Raw genomic sequence first — 13021 nt, 5'->3', positions numbered from 1 at the left:
ACCTTGGCAAATATTCCAGGGTCCATATTTTTCTTGTTGGAGACTGTAAGAAAGCACTTAGTGTTTGACCGAATAGGCGTTTTATAAACACCAACTATTAAAGTAGTACTGGTAAATCTTAAGAGATATTTGTGCAAGGGCAAATTTGATTTGCTGTAAACGTGGAACATATAATAATGTGATTTAGTAAGGTAAGGTTAACATTTCCAGAAGTATTGCACTCAGTAGACTAGAGAAGTTTCCAGCATCCACTGGCAAATATAAATTTAAAGACTGATTAAGACAGGTCACTATATGGCTATTTTACAGGTTAAGTATAGTATTTCAGGTTTTGCCTTCTAAAAGAATTAAATTACAGACTCAGGTTCAAAACAAGCCCTTGAGTACAATTTTCAAAGACACATCCACCCCATATACACATAGCCTGAATTACTGGGTTTTTTTTTTGTTATTCTTTATGCAGATCCAGACTGATCTCCTTAACCAACTTTAAAATAGAGGTCTGAAAATACAAGACAATCCCTACATATTCATTATATTAACATCCATGTGCTGGCAGCTGAGTCTGCCTTTTTTCTGTTTTCTTCTTTTAATATATATATTTTTTTTAATAAAAAGTGTTACCTATTTAGAACAACTGCTGTGTATCTTCTTTCCACAAAAATAATTCCACATAAAATATTAGTAAAGGGAGATGGGAAATTAGTCTCTGGCTTCTCTTTCTCCTCAATTTCTTCATCCTCATCATCATCTTCAGAATCACTCCAAGATACGTAATTATCCTGATTCCTATTATTATACCATTCAACACTTTCAAACTGCTGCCGTTCATATGGTTTATATTTGCGCAAGATTTCAAGCAGCTTTATTACTTTAGGGGTTACAAATTTCAGGTCAAGTGAGGCAGGCGAGAAATGCTCTTCACAGAGTGCATGTATTTTCCTTAGGAAAGTGTCTGTAAACAATAAAAATTTCCTGTGCAGCTCCTCTTGTTCGTGCTTGATATACTTCTGTAGCTCTCTCACCATCATCCCAGCTACCTTATCTGCACACCAGGGTCCCAGAACAACCAACACAGCTCGACAGTCTGATAGTATCTACAACAAATGAATTCAAATATCAGTTCAAACAGCACATTCATGAACCATTCATTTAAGACCAGTATCTTGTTTCTCATATAGCACAATCTTTATAGCAATTATGACAATTGTCCTACTACAAATATATTCAGATCTCTGCTTTGGTTATTTAGACAACCTTGGGAACTTTAGTATTTCTACTGGAGCAAGTTTTTCCCTCCCCCCTAACTTACTACAATTAAACTTTGAACATTTCTGGATCTTAAAAAAACAAGCTTGAAGAATATTTTAGAATTTTGTGGAATTGTAATTTGAAGTTTAACTTAAGACAATTACGCTAAAAAGAAGAATAATTCTTGAGGCAGCTAGACAAACAAAGCAGAAATTATTAATTTTATTAGTTCTACATTAAATATAAAAGATAATGCTTTACTGGGCATTTTAGTTTATTTGTTACTGATACTTGCCACGGTTTCAAAAGTATTTAGCCAAAAAGTTATAGGGTGGCCTTAGGGTAATCTTAGCAAATCTAGCCTCTCAAAGGAAAAAAAAAAAATCAGGGGTTTGTATGTGTGGGTGGAAGAGCAAAACCAGGGAACTATACCATACTCAAAGAGCATAGTATAGGCACTTGAGTACCATCAACAACTTATGCCGCGGCAAGTTGTTTCCTCCTGAAGAGATACATGGTCAAACAAACATAGTAAGAATCTAGAAACATTGAGAATGCTATTAAAAAGACTCAGGATTTGGATGTACTATTACAACAGAAGAACTATGACAAAACCATAACAGTCACTATGATACAGTTTTCAGCTGCTGTTTTAATTTCTCTCCCTTCTTCCCTTCTGTGAAGAATAACAGGTTATCATTCTCTTTACACTATTCTCCCCGACGTCTGTAAGCTGTAAGACTTAAATAAGGGCAATTTTATCTAAACTAATAATTGTAACTGCACATTGAGGCTTGATGACCAAGGCACCCCATGCTGAAAAATTATTTCTTTTTCTTAATAAGAGTGCCTCCATCCTCTTGGAGAGCTACTGGATCAGAAAACAAGCACAGAGGGTTACATGCATTACAAGCATATCAGTTAATCCACCTTTCTGGACTATGCAAATCCCAAGGATTGCCCCCAGCTGTCAGTATCCCCTATGTATTTTGGCTTGTTATATTTTAGCACAAAAGTAACCAGGACTTCCTTTTCCCATAGAGTTGTGATAGGCTGCCTTAACTATCATCCTTCCGTTTGGCTCAAATGATCTTCGGGACAGTGTCAGAGTTCTGCGTTTCTACGAATGTTAAAGGAAACTGGAGTACTTTGGGCTGAAGAAATACAAGTGTTCTGCAACTTCCTCATGGACTATTACAGAAATGTGACTCATTACTGATTTCTTGTTAAACAGAGACTTACATACCTACATAGTTGTACCTCAGGAGGCAATTCCAACCTACAAAGCCCGAGAGGGTAAAAAGCTGCCTGGACCCCACGTGTGAGAGGTCCCTGCTCACACACCGTGTCTCCTGGACTCTGCCATCTCGCATGACAATGTAGGGGCAAACAGAGAAAGCTGGAAGAAGCCTGAGATTCAAATTCCATTCCAGCAAGGTGTGGCACTAGTACAATATTGTTCTAAGATAAGCTGTAGAAATTGCAAAATTGTAGAACTATGGCTGGAATTTTTGCCTGAATTCTTATTTTATCATCTTTTAATACACCTGGGTATGGTTTGCCCAACTAGTTCCTGAGGCATTATTTTCTCTTCTGTACTGAATTATTCAAGGACATGGGAGATCATGGAGAAGTTCTTGACTTCAGAAAAAAGGACCCACAACATCAGGGGGCAGAACTATTTTACTACCTTAAGCAAATTTAAATATTAAACTAGATGAAGTACTAATCAACAATTGACATTCAAGCCCCACTCATTTATGAAAAGACCTCCCCTGTTACCGAGTATAAAAATCAGAAGTCTTTTTGCTCATAGTCCAGGATGACTAGCTTAGAAAGTTCTGGTGATGTAACATACACAGCAAAGAAAAACAATAGCAAGATTTCTATTCTCCAGTTTTTTCACATAGCTTAATGTCCTTACCTGCTTAGAAATTAAGGTAGAATCTCTTTCTTTTGAATGTACAGATATGTTGCAGTCATTTAGAAAAGTAAGTGCTTCATCCAACTCCTTCAGTAATCTTCCATACAACCCACTTTTGTCAGTATATGGTCCACAGTCTACAACAATCTCACACGGCTGAGAAGTATATCTTAATTGAGGGCAAAGATCAAGTTAAACACAGCTTTTGGAAGCCAGAGCTATTTCAGCCTGTTAAGATTATACAGCAAATAACAACAGCAACATGAAGTGCATTGGTGTACATTTCTTTTCTCACCATGAATTAATAATGATGAATACTTAAACAGTTAAATACTTCAAAGTAAAAAAAAACATCGCCCCAAATACTTCATTCTAAAATACTGTTCTTTCTAATACACTCCCTAAAAAAAGTTTAATATCACTATCTTCATTTCAGATATCGTAAAATTTAAGGCAAAACAAATTGAGTTTATTTGACCACCACCTTCACTTTTGGTTTCCCAACGTGTACTCTTTTGGTACATGAAACAGATACAATTTACATAACGTCAATTTAGGTCTACATATACACACTTAACACAAGCAATTGCTCTTCTTGAACGGCAGAGATACGAGTGAGAAATTCTTAAAAGCAAATAGTTCACACAAGTTCAGAAAAATGCATTTTATAAAACACCCACAAAACACCTGTTCCAGAACATGAAATAACCATCTTTGACTTTGAAACTCAGTCCATACAACACAGTACAGGTGGTGCAAGAAAACATGCTACATATGAATGATTCCACAATAATCTCCCTCCACAACAAATCATCATTCACAGGACTCTACACTCCGTAAGAAGACAGAGGAAAACATCCACTTGCTATGCTGCTTCAATATTGTTTTTACTGTTTCCTCACATCTCCCTCTGTCTTTCATCACCCTCTAAGCCAAGGCTACTGAGTCAAAAAGAAAAAATAAAGAAAAATCGTGAAACCCTTCTGGCATTAAGAAGATCTTGCACTGTGGATGTTACAACATTTCACTAAATTAAATAGTAACATTCTTGCATGCACTAAACATGAACCATTTATTCTCCAAGGATAATAAGGTGCACTTTACAACTTCAAAAACATGTAACATGATTTTTATGGTTGGTGGTGTGTTGGGGTTTGGGATTTTTTGGTTGGTATGGTTTTTTGTTTGAGTATCAAAGCAAATCGGCCTTTGATCTAACATTAAGGAAAGATGCACTTCAACACTGGTTACTCAAAAAGCAGTTCAACATACCCTCCCCACCCCAAACAGAAATAAGGGCATCTCATACACACAAACTTTCTTAAAATTTTAAAGAGGAAATATTTCTGCTGGCTTAGTCCTCTATCCAAAATAAAAACACAGGCATCATTTTAACAGGCATAATTTAACAACATACCTGTCTAAGACCACCAAATCAGTTGCAGTTTCAGCATTGCTCTTCAAAATCTTCTCCAGTTTCTGGATCTTCTCCTCTAACTCAGCAGGATCACACTTCCCATTTAAAATGGAAGCTGTTAATCCCAAGATTCGAGGACATGATGGATAACCCTCACAGATCTGTGAAGTGAAACAGAATAAAATACCTTAGGACAGTTACCATGCAAACCTACCATCAAGCTAGCAGACTGCAAACTTAGATGCTTAGTTAGAAACTGAATAACATTTAACAGCAATAATCTTTAAATGTAGATATTTACAATCTGGAAAAATATAAATAAATAACCACCATTGCACAGAATATCCGACATTTCTAACACACATATCATAATACTTCCATACCATGTAAAAACTAAAGCATCATCTAAAAAAATTAAAGAGACACATGCTGTAGTTAAACTTGAAGAAGGATTTGGGAAGACCGGGTTTCTCGTGCTGTATAAACCAAACACCACATGGAGCCAAGAATATCCCGAAAGAGGCCTACATGAATCTTTAGCAATCAGTATCTTAAAAATAATAAAAACTGGTTAGTGCATCCCATTCTCAAACTCAAGTATTTTATTAATGAATTTACACAATTCCCCTAATTCCACAAATTTAGCTTCTCTGTTAACATCAGATTGTTCTTTAATCCCCACTGTAAAATAAAATGCACGAAATACATTCTTTTTCTATCTCATGATATCACGGAGGTCTTAATAATTCATTACAGTAATTCCACAGTTCCAAACATGCTAAAATATGGTTCCACTAATATTTTTCCTTGGTGACAAAAGGTGCCTTAAAATAGTTCCCACTTCTCCAGCCCTCCCACCTGACCCCTCCTCCTCTAACAAGTATTAAAGCATTCATGCAATGGAAACCAACCTTCATAATTTCACGGTATGCATGATCCTGGATTGCAAGATGGCACTCATCAAACACCAGAAGATTAATATTTGACAGGGATAAATATTCATTTCTCAAAACAGTCAAAGCAACATGACATGTCATAACCAGAACCTAGTTTGAAAGGAAACAAACAAACAAACAAACAAAAGCATCAGTATAAGAAAAGGGCAAGCTGTCTCAGGTCAAGGAAGTAGGAAAGCCATCTGCAGGTCTTGCTGGACAGTATTAGTAAATATCGACTCGTGTTCAACTACAAACATCAGGTAGAGACAAGAGAGAATAAAACATTCTCTACTTGAGAAAGTTAGCTGTCTGAAAGTTTTATATGTATCTATCTCCAGTCACATGCCAATGAAAAAAAAAAATACAACAGATATCAACATCAGCCAGACTACACAGAACAAATGTCATTAAACCCATAACAAGTTAGTGTTCCTTATGTCTCCCACCATCACGTCTCTGGAAAGAAAGAGAATTCTTCATAAACTTATAACCACCTGCAGCTATAAGAGAAAAGCAGGATGTTACCACAATTCTTTTTAAAGGAAAACTCATTTCTTGTACATTATCACAGATAAAAAGTTGAGTTGCTTGATAAAATTATGCACTATTTTTATGTTAACTTTGAACTCCACTAAGTATCATAACACTTCAGCTTGTCAGAGTTCCTCAGACATACTTCACAGGCCACTACGAAATGCTGGAGAACAAAAAAAAAAAACAACCCAGAAATTACAAATAATTGCATAACTGCAAGGTCAGTATAGAAAAAATATAACAGAAAGAATTCAAGAACCACGAAGGAAAAATGCTACCATTAAAACTAATGACTTTCTATCTAAAAACAACTTCACACAAACAGCATGCCCAAAAAGGCAGAAAAAAATGTACACCAAAGAGGATGTGCTGCATCCCCAGAGAACATTCAATTTTATAATCTGCTTTATTACCTAATATTTAAATATCTTTTAATGGCACTTAAAGTACACTATGAACACTCAGTTTCTCCTGCACTCACCACCATCACAAACCACAAGTCAGGGAGACTGAAAACAAAGGATTAAAAGGACAGCTTTTTAAAAACAACCTGAGAAGCCCTATACATGTTTTGCCTCAAAACTGGTATACAAATAATACCAATATGCTGAATTTGTTAGAAAAAAGAGTTTACGTATAATTGGAAGAAACGACCACTCCTGATCAAGCATAACATACTGTAGACTCTGCTTATATTTACAGTTTATACTTAATACATTACCTGATGCTTAGAGAATTCCTGACTCCACTTCTCTTTTGTCCATGATTCAATTACCTCTAAACTTGAATACTCTCCCACTTTAAGATCTGAATGTGTCCTGACAGCTGACACTTGTTGAGCAACTTGATTTGCTTAAGAAAAAAAATACAAAAAAACCTCAATCACATAAAGGTCTTTTCAGACATAAATTTTGAAGATGTGTGTCATATTACCTAGTAGCAAGTTTTGTGGTGTAATCTTTAGCTTAGACTAATGTTAAACCAGGTGTATGCAGCAACTGCCTCCATGTAAAAAGCCACAGCAAGGAAACAGATTGCTGACTAAAATGCACTTCAGATTCTACATCTTAATTTTAAAACAGGAAACAGAATATGTCAGAGATAAACAGGTTGTATTAAATGGATTATATGCAAAAGATTAAATGTATTACATCCTTTAATCAGTTTAGCATCCTTGCTGTTCAAGATTTTACACAAAAGTTTCTCCCATCTTTGCTTTCACACAAACTTCTATTAAGGAATACTCCTTGGAAATATTAGCAGCATGTTTAGCAACTCAGTGTCACTTTCCTCTTACCTGAGTTGACCAAGAACACAGTTCTTTTTCCATTTTTGTTGAAATCTCCCCTGATCTGATAGGACAGCTCTTTAGTGAGTAGTACTGCAATAAAAGTCTTCCCTGAGCCAGTGTTTAAGCAGACTATTGTATTATGATCCAAAGCTGCTTCAAGCAGTTCAACCTGGGTTTAAAAGACAATAATGACCTTACTTGCAGAAATGCAGTGAAAAAGCTGACAACAAAAATAACACAAGTGTTAAATAAACTACAGACAATTCAGTAGTTTCTTTAAAGATCTTTCCAGTGCCACAGACTATGTCTCCTTCATAAAAAACTAGTTTACAAAAAATATTAACAAACATTATATATAGTCTATCTTCTAAATCTAAAATCCTTTAGTATCACAATTTGCTGCTGTTTTAAGTAGCTTTCTAACTATATCGTTTTAATAGATGATTCTGTTGCTAGGCAGACACATTGTGTGGAGAAGTTAGAGCTCTTAAATCTCACTGTATACATCAATTCAGCCAAATAAGCAAGTATATTAGCTCAAGGTGATCTAAGCTCTTCAGTAATACTAACCAAATGGTAGCTTTCCAGCACCTTTGCAGTGCAAACAGAACTGAAATTCTAGAACTCAGAAAGAGGTTTGCTGAACAAAATGAAAATCAAAGTGCCCTGATAAGGTTTCTGACATTACTAAGCTTCTCTGACCAGTATGTGAACCAAAAATTAAGATTTACCATGTAGAAGACCAAAGATCAGAGGCAGAGGAGACACGATTGTATGCACACAATCAAGATGCACAGTGTAATGTTTACTGTGTTTGCCCCTAACAGCATTTTGCAGAAATCAGCAAGAGAATACTCAGCTTAAAATCTGCTCTGCTCATTAACCAAACTGAGAAGAGGGAATGGGGGATATTAAAAATGTAGAACACAACCAAGCTAAAGAAACAGAGACACAATTAACTCCCAATGGGTGGAGCTGTGAGAGGGACATGCCTGGACTGTGTGCAACATCACATATTCTCCAGCTGTCCTGGTGCGTTTTCTATGAAGTTAATAGATTTAATTGTACTTTTTTTATAATATTACTGTATTAGTATTATCACTAGTACCTGATATTTTCTTGGCGTGTAAATGTTATCGTGAATTGCTTCTTGTTGCCATGGCAGTCCAAAAAATGGACCCATTGGGGAGGAAGCAGGGGTCATGAGCTGCAGTCCCGCCATGCTGAGGGATTGCAAAGCAGGGCTTTTCATTCATTCATCCAGTGTTTCTTTCATTGCATTTTTGTTCCAGCACAGCCTACTGTGAGAAGAAAAAGAAATAGTATTAGATATGTCACAATATAAAGCAAGAACAGAAAATTTATTCTAAGAAAAGGACACTACTTGATTTTACTTCCAGAAAGTGCTAAATTTCATACTATTTTCAGCAGAAAATGTTCATTTTACATTTACAGGCACCTTTCCAACCAAATATAGGTGTTTATCAAAGTACAAAGAATTTCGAAAGGAGCAGTACTTTATGGGGCAAAGTTTATTCTAGGCATTTGGATTTATGCACGTATGTTTCAGAATGAAGTTCCATTTATGTTCTGACAGAATCCCGTTTAAAATATCTTTAAAGAATTTTTTAAAAGCTGGTTTAGCTTTACTTCAAGAAAGAAGATTTATTTTTCTAGAACACAGGCATAAATAAGTATCACATTTTCCATTTTTCTTTCCAACCAGAAAGTCCCTATGACCAGTTAAAAGCTTTACAAACTCACATGCAACAGTAACTTTATTCTAATCACCAGGCAAAGAACAGGAACTACACAAGAACCTCAGTACTTTCAAATCAACAGATTCTGATAAGGTTATCTGTTTAATGAACTGGCAGAAGTATTATAAATAATTGCTGATGACTCTGATAAAGACCAATGGAGAAAAGGAGCCTTATCAAGTTAACCACCTATCTCCAGAAAGATATTCTAATTGATAAACACACAAACCATTCACAACTTGATAACAGTTACACACTGGAAAACACTTTCCTACTAAGGCTATGAAGTCTTCATCACTGGGGCTTTTTAAAATGTTTGCTTGCTGTCAGGAACGATCAAGGTGAAAAACAAAAATTCTGCCTTGCCCAGGGAAACTAAGGCCTGACGATGCAGAAAAATATTGCTGAAGTATAACACAAACATATGGCATCAAATCTAAGAAATCTGAATACTTCACCCTCAAATCAGATACATACCCTTTTCAACAAAACACTTTTCAAGTTAGTTTTCCTCAAAATTCCTTGATGTTCTATATTCTTTTTAGCATCAATCTCAAAATGATACCTACATAAAACTGACAAATGCTTTCAAATGTAATCCATCATTAGAAATACATGAGGAAAAGGTAATTATCATTCTACCGCATAGAAATGCCCTTGCTTTTCTATATAACAGGAAGGTTGGTTAAGTTTTAAAAATGTGCAGCAGAGAAAAAAAAAAAAAAAAAGATTCAAGTATGATATAGTATCAAATAGAAAATATTAACCACTAATAGTTTGGAGGAATAACTGCTTTGATAGATTACAAATAAAGCAGTACAAATTAAAAAAAAAAAAAATCACTTTTGTATTTGTACCAAGATCATGAATTTTACTTAACATAGTTTTCAACTAATATTATAAAACACTGTAGCTCTTTGTTGTATATTCACAATTTTAAATTAAATATTATAATCTGAGCCATGTCTAAACACCAATTTATATTCTAACTCCACTAATATTAGATAACTATTGGAAGCTCTGACAAAAGAGATCAAACCGATTCTCTCTAGTTTTCCTCCTCCAGTATATCTTGTAAATTACAGAAAAAGTAATACATTGAATTACATGATCATTCCTCTTGCAGACTCATACAGAAGTAAAGCCACTTTATAAAAAGCAGTCAGAGATAAAGCTTTGTCTCTTTTTTTTCCCCAAAAGGATGAGGGAGTCCTGAAGGATAGTGTGGTTAAGTAACATTGTTCTGCTTCATTCTAAGTAATTATTTCTCTTTTGAAGACAAACATTCAGTAGCAAATGCTACTTAGTGAAAGAGGGAAAAATTCTTGAGTTTTGGCTTAGTAATCAGTGCACTCCCTCCCATTAAAAATAGTATTTCTTCACTAAGAGAACTGTGTTGATACTGCAGGAATCTTGGCTGGTATTTTAATTTGAGCTTCAGACAAACTGTCAGGATGAGAAGACCCTGAAAAGAAGAGATGTATTCAAATATTTCATTGTTTAAAGAAAAAAAGGGAATTAATGTACATTTTCACAAGATATACCAAATAATGGTCTTGACATTTTATCTGATTTTTTTCAGTTGCTTTTGTATGAATCTCCAAACTCATGCAAATCTTCTCATTTCCTTTTTCAGTCCTGTAACCTAAGCTACCATATCAGCCAGTTTTTCAGATCAAAACAGATAAAATGGATCGATATGATATTGCTCAATTTAGCTGCAAATAGAAAACAACATAGTCTACACACACCATAAAATCAGTAGTATATCAGTATTCATTTCAGTTATAATAAAAAAACTCCTGTAAATTTTAAATTTTTGTCTTATACATTTTAAACAACGCACACAAGCACATGCAGGTTATGTCCTAACAATTCAACTGGTAACATCATAGAGCATTCAAGTGCAGAACAACTAAAAGATGTTTCGGTTCAGTCCATCTGTGGAACTACTTGCTTCATGGCTGCTCCTCCACCAGGACTCCACAGCTCTGGGTCACAGGAGACAACCAGCAGCCAAGATAAGTATGTGCTATACAGTGGCATGTAGCAAAGACAATCATCCTTGGCATTCTGATCTACAGAGTATTTGCACATCAAATGTTAATCAGTATGTGACTAATCAAATTAAAGCATTTGCATGGCAAGGACAGTAGCCGGATACACATCTGCCCAAGCTTAATAGTAAGTTTTATGTCTGAATGCTACATGAAGCATTAACTTACTGAACAATCTAACACAGAAAATACTTACTTGGCTAATGGATGAACAAACAAAAAGAAAACTGTAAAAATATAGCAAAGTACAGAGCAGAAAATGAATGTAAAAGTTAATTTACAAAATGTAAACTATTCACTGAGGATGTTCTATACCTGGGGCATCAAACCCATTTTTACTGGAGGCCACATCAGCCTCATGGTTGCCTTCAAAGGGCCGAATGTAATTTTAGAACAGTCCTAAAATGAGTTTGACACCTCTGTTCTATATCAACTAGTGCAGAAATCTACAGTAAAGCAACTTATACTATAAGCATCCAGGGGCAAGATTTGTTTTTGCCCAAGTGAGGTCAACATACAAGATTTCCTACATCATCTGGTTTCTAAACCTGCTTTTACAAGCATACTGTTTAAAAGGATTTCACTTTGTCTGTGATAGTCCAAAAGCATTACAAAAGCGTATTTGTGAATATTACACCTGCAACTTCAGTTCTCTTAGAGAACTAAAAAAAAAAAATCAAAATAAACAAACAAAAACCAAAATAAACCACAACTACCTCAGACACGAGTGAAAAAGTTTCATTTTCATAGGAAAATGCTTTGTCTCCTCCATTTAGCAGCTGGTATCTAGGATACCTTGAAAATTAAGCATTGAGATTTCTGCTTCCAACTCAAAATTCAAACTTTCTAATCACATAAGGACCCAGAAGGTCTAAAATAAGGAAATACTGTCAAAACATATCATTCAACAGGATTAATCAGAAACCTCTTCTATGTTATGCTACCTTTAACATACAACACAGCTGCACGAGACACTCCTTATGTGTTATCCTTTAAAGACCTTCACCACATGCACTGCTTAACAGCAGTTTTTATATTTGGTCTTACAATATTCTTAAAGGGGGGGGGAAAAAAAAAAAATCAGATCTGTTCCCTTTCCAGAAGGGCAAACAGAATGCATAAATGCTTACAAAGCTCAGATGTAAGCATTCCTTTATGAACCAGCTTTCCTGGTTTTCCAAGCATAATAATCAATACTCATTATGAATGTTCATCTTGAACTAGAAGAATTTTAGTAGTTCTATTTTTGATACAGGACCAGTCTCACAGCACAAGCAGAACATTGGTCTCCAATAGCACACCAAGACATACTCAAGCAGCAAAAGCTGCTTTCCATTGTTCAGAAAAGTTTCATTAAAGAACTTATTAAATGAAGATTACACTGAGGCTCTAGATTTGAGAGAGCTGCTTCTGAAGCATTTCTACAAGCAATATAGTATAGTTAATAGCTGGACTCCTCCTGAATGTCTGTATATAGGAGAGAAATGGAGTACAACATGACACGTAGCACACTAACACACAACCCCTCAAGTCCTTCATCTAGTGTTCATCACCAGTATCACCAAGCCTGGATTTGAGGCAAAAGCCTAATAAATAAATATTTTCTGTTGCAATTAGTCTAGCTCTATCAACAGAGGCAGCAAGACCCAGTTCATACCAAAGTTATGCTGCTGTACACTGTAAAAGTCTTTAAAGTAAAAGGAGTATACCACCATATATCAGCACAAGGTACATGGGCTGTAGGGAATTTAAGGGTACAGAAAGAAAACGTGAAGAAAACAAACAAACAAACCACAGTTTTCTAGCATCTCTATAGTGACACCAGTACATGAAGCATTCAGAATAGAAG

At 35.3% G+C, this 13021-nt stretch overlaps 1 protein-coding gene across 6 annotated transcripts in view; it reads right to left on the bottom strand.

The window, feature by feature from the left end:
• DICER1 (dicer 1, ribonuclease III) overlaps positions 1 to 13021 on the bottom strand; it is a 65431-nt gene that overhangs the window by 31363 nt on the left and 21047 nt on the right. For 5 of the 6 annotated variants that reach the window (XM_082059623.1, XM_082059622.1, XM_082059627.1 and 2 more), the window contains 7 exons: positions 8464 to 8656; positions 7362 to 7524; positions 6786 to 6916; positions 5504 to 5638; positions 4593 to 4753; positions 3176 to 3344; positions 625 to 1097 (listed from right to left, as the gene is read on the bottom strand). In XM_082059623.1, coding sequence (XP_081915749.1) covers positions 625 to 1097; positions 3176 to 3344; positions 4593 to 4753; positions 5504 to 5638; positions 6786 to 6916; positions 7362 to 7524; positions 8464 to 8607 — 1376 coding nt within the window. In that variant the 5' untranslated portion in view covers positions 8608 to 8656. Of the gene's footprint in view, positions 1 to 624; positions 1098 to 3175; positions 3345 to 4592; positions 4754 to 5503; positions 5639 to 6785; positions 6917 to 7361; positions 7525 to 8463; positions 8657 to 10222; positions 10299 to 13021 lie in introns of those variants that run through there. The other variant, XM_082059626.1, reaches the window with a different exon arrangement.

Source organism: Streptopelia decaocto, assembly GCF_964273445.1.
Source record: "Streptopelia decaocto genome assembly, chromosome: 7".
In the NCBI taxonomy this organism is placed as follows: domain Eukaryota; kingdom Metazoa; phylum Chordata; class Aves; order Columbiformes; family Columbidae; genus Streptopelia; species Streptopelia decaocto.
Note: the sequence above shows the minus strand (reverse complement) of the source record. Positions and strands in the feature narration are given on the sequence as shown.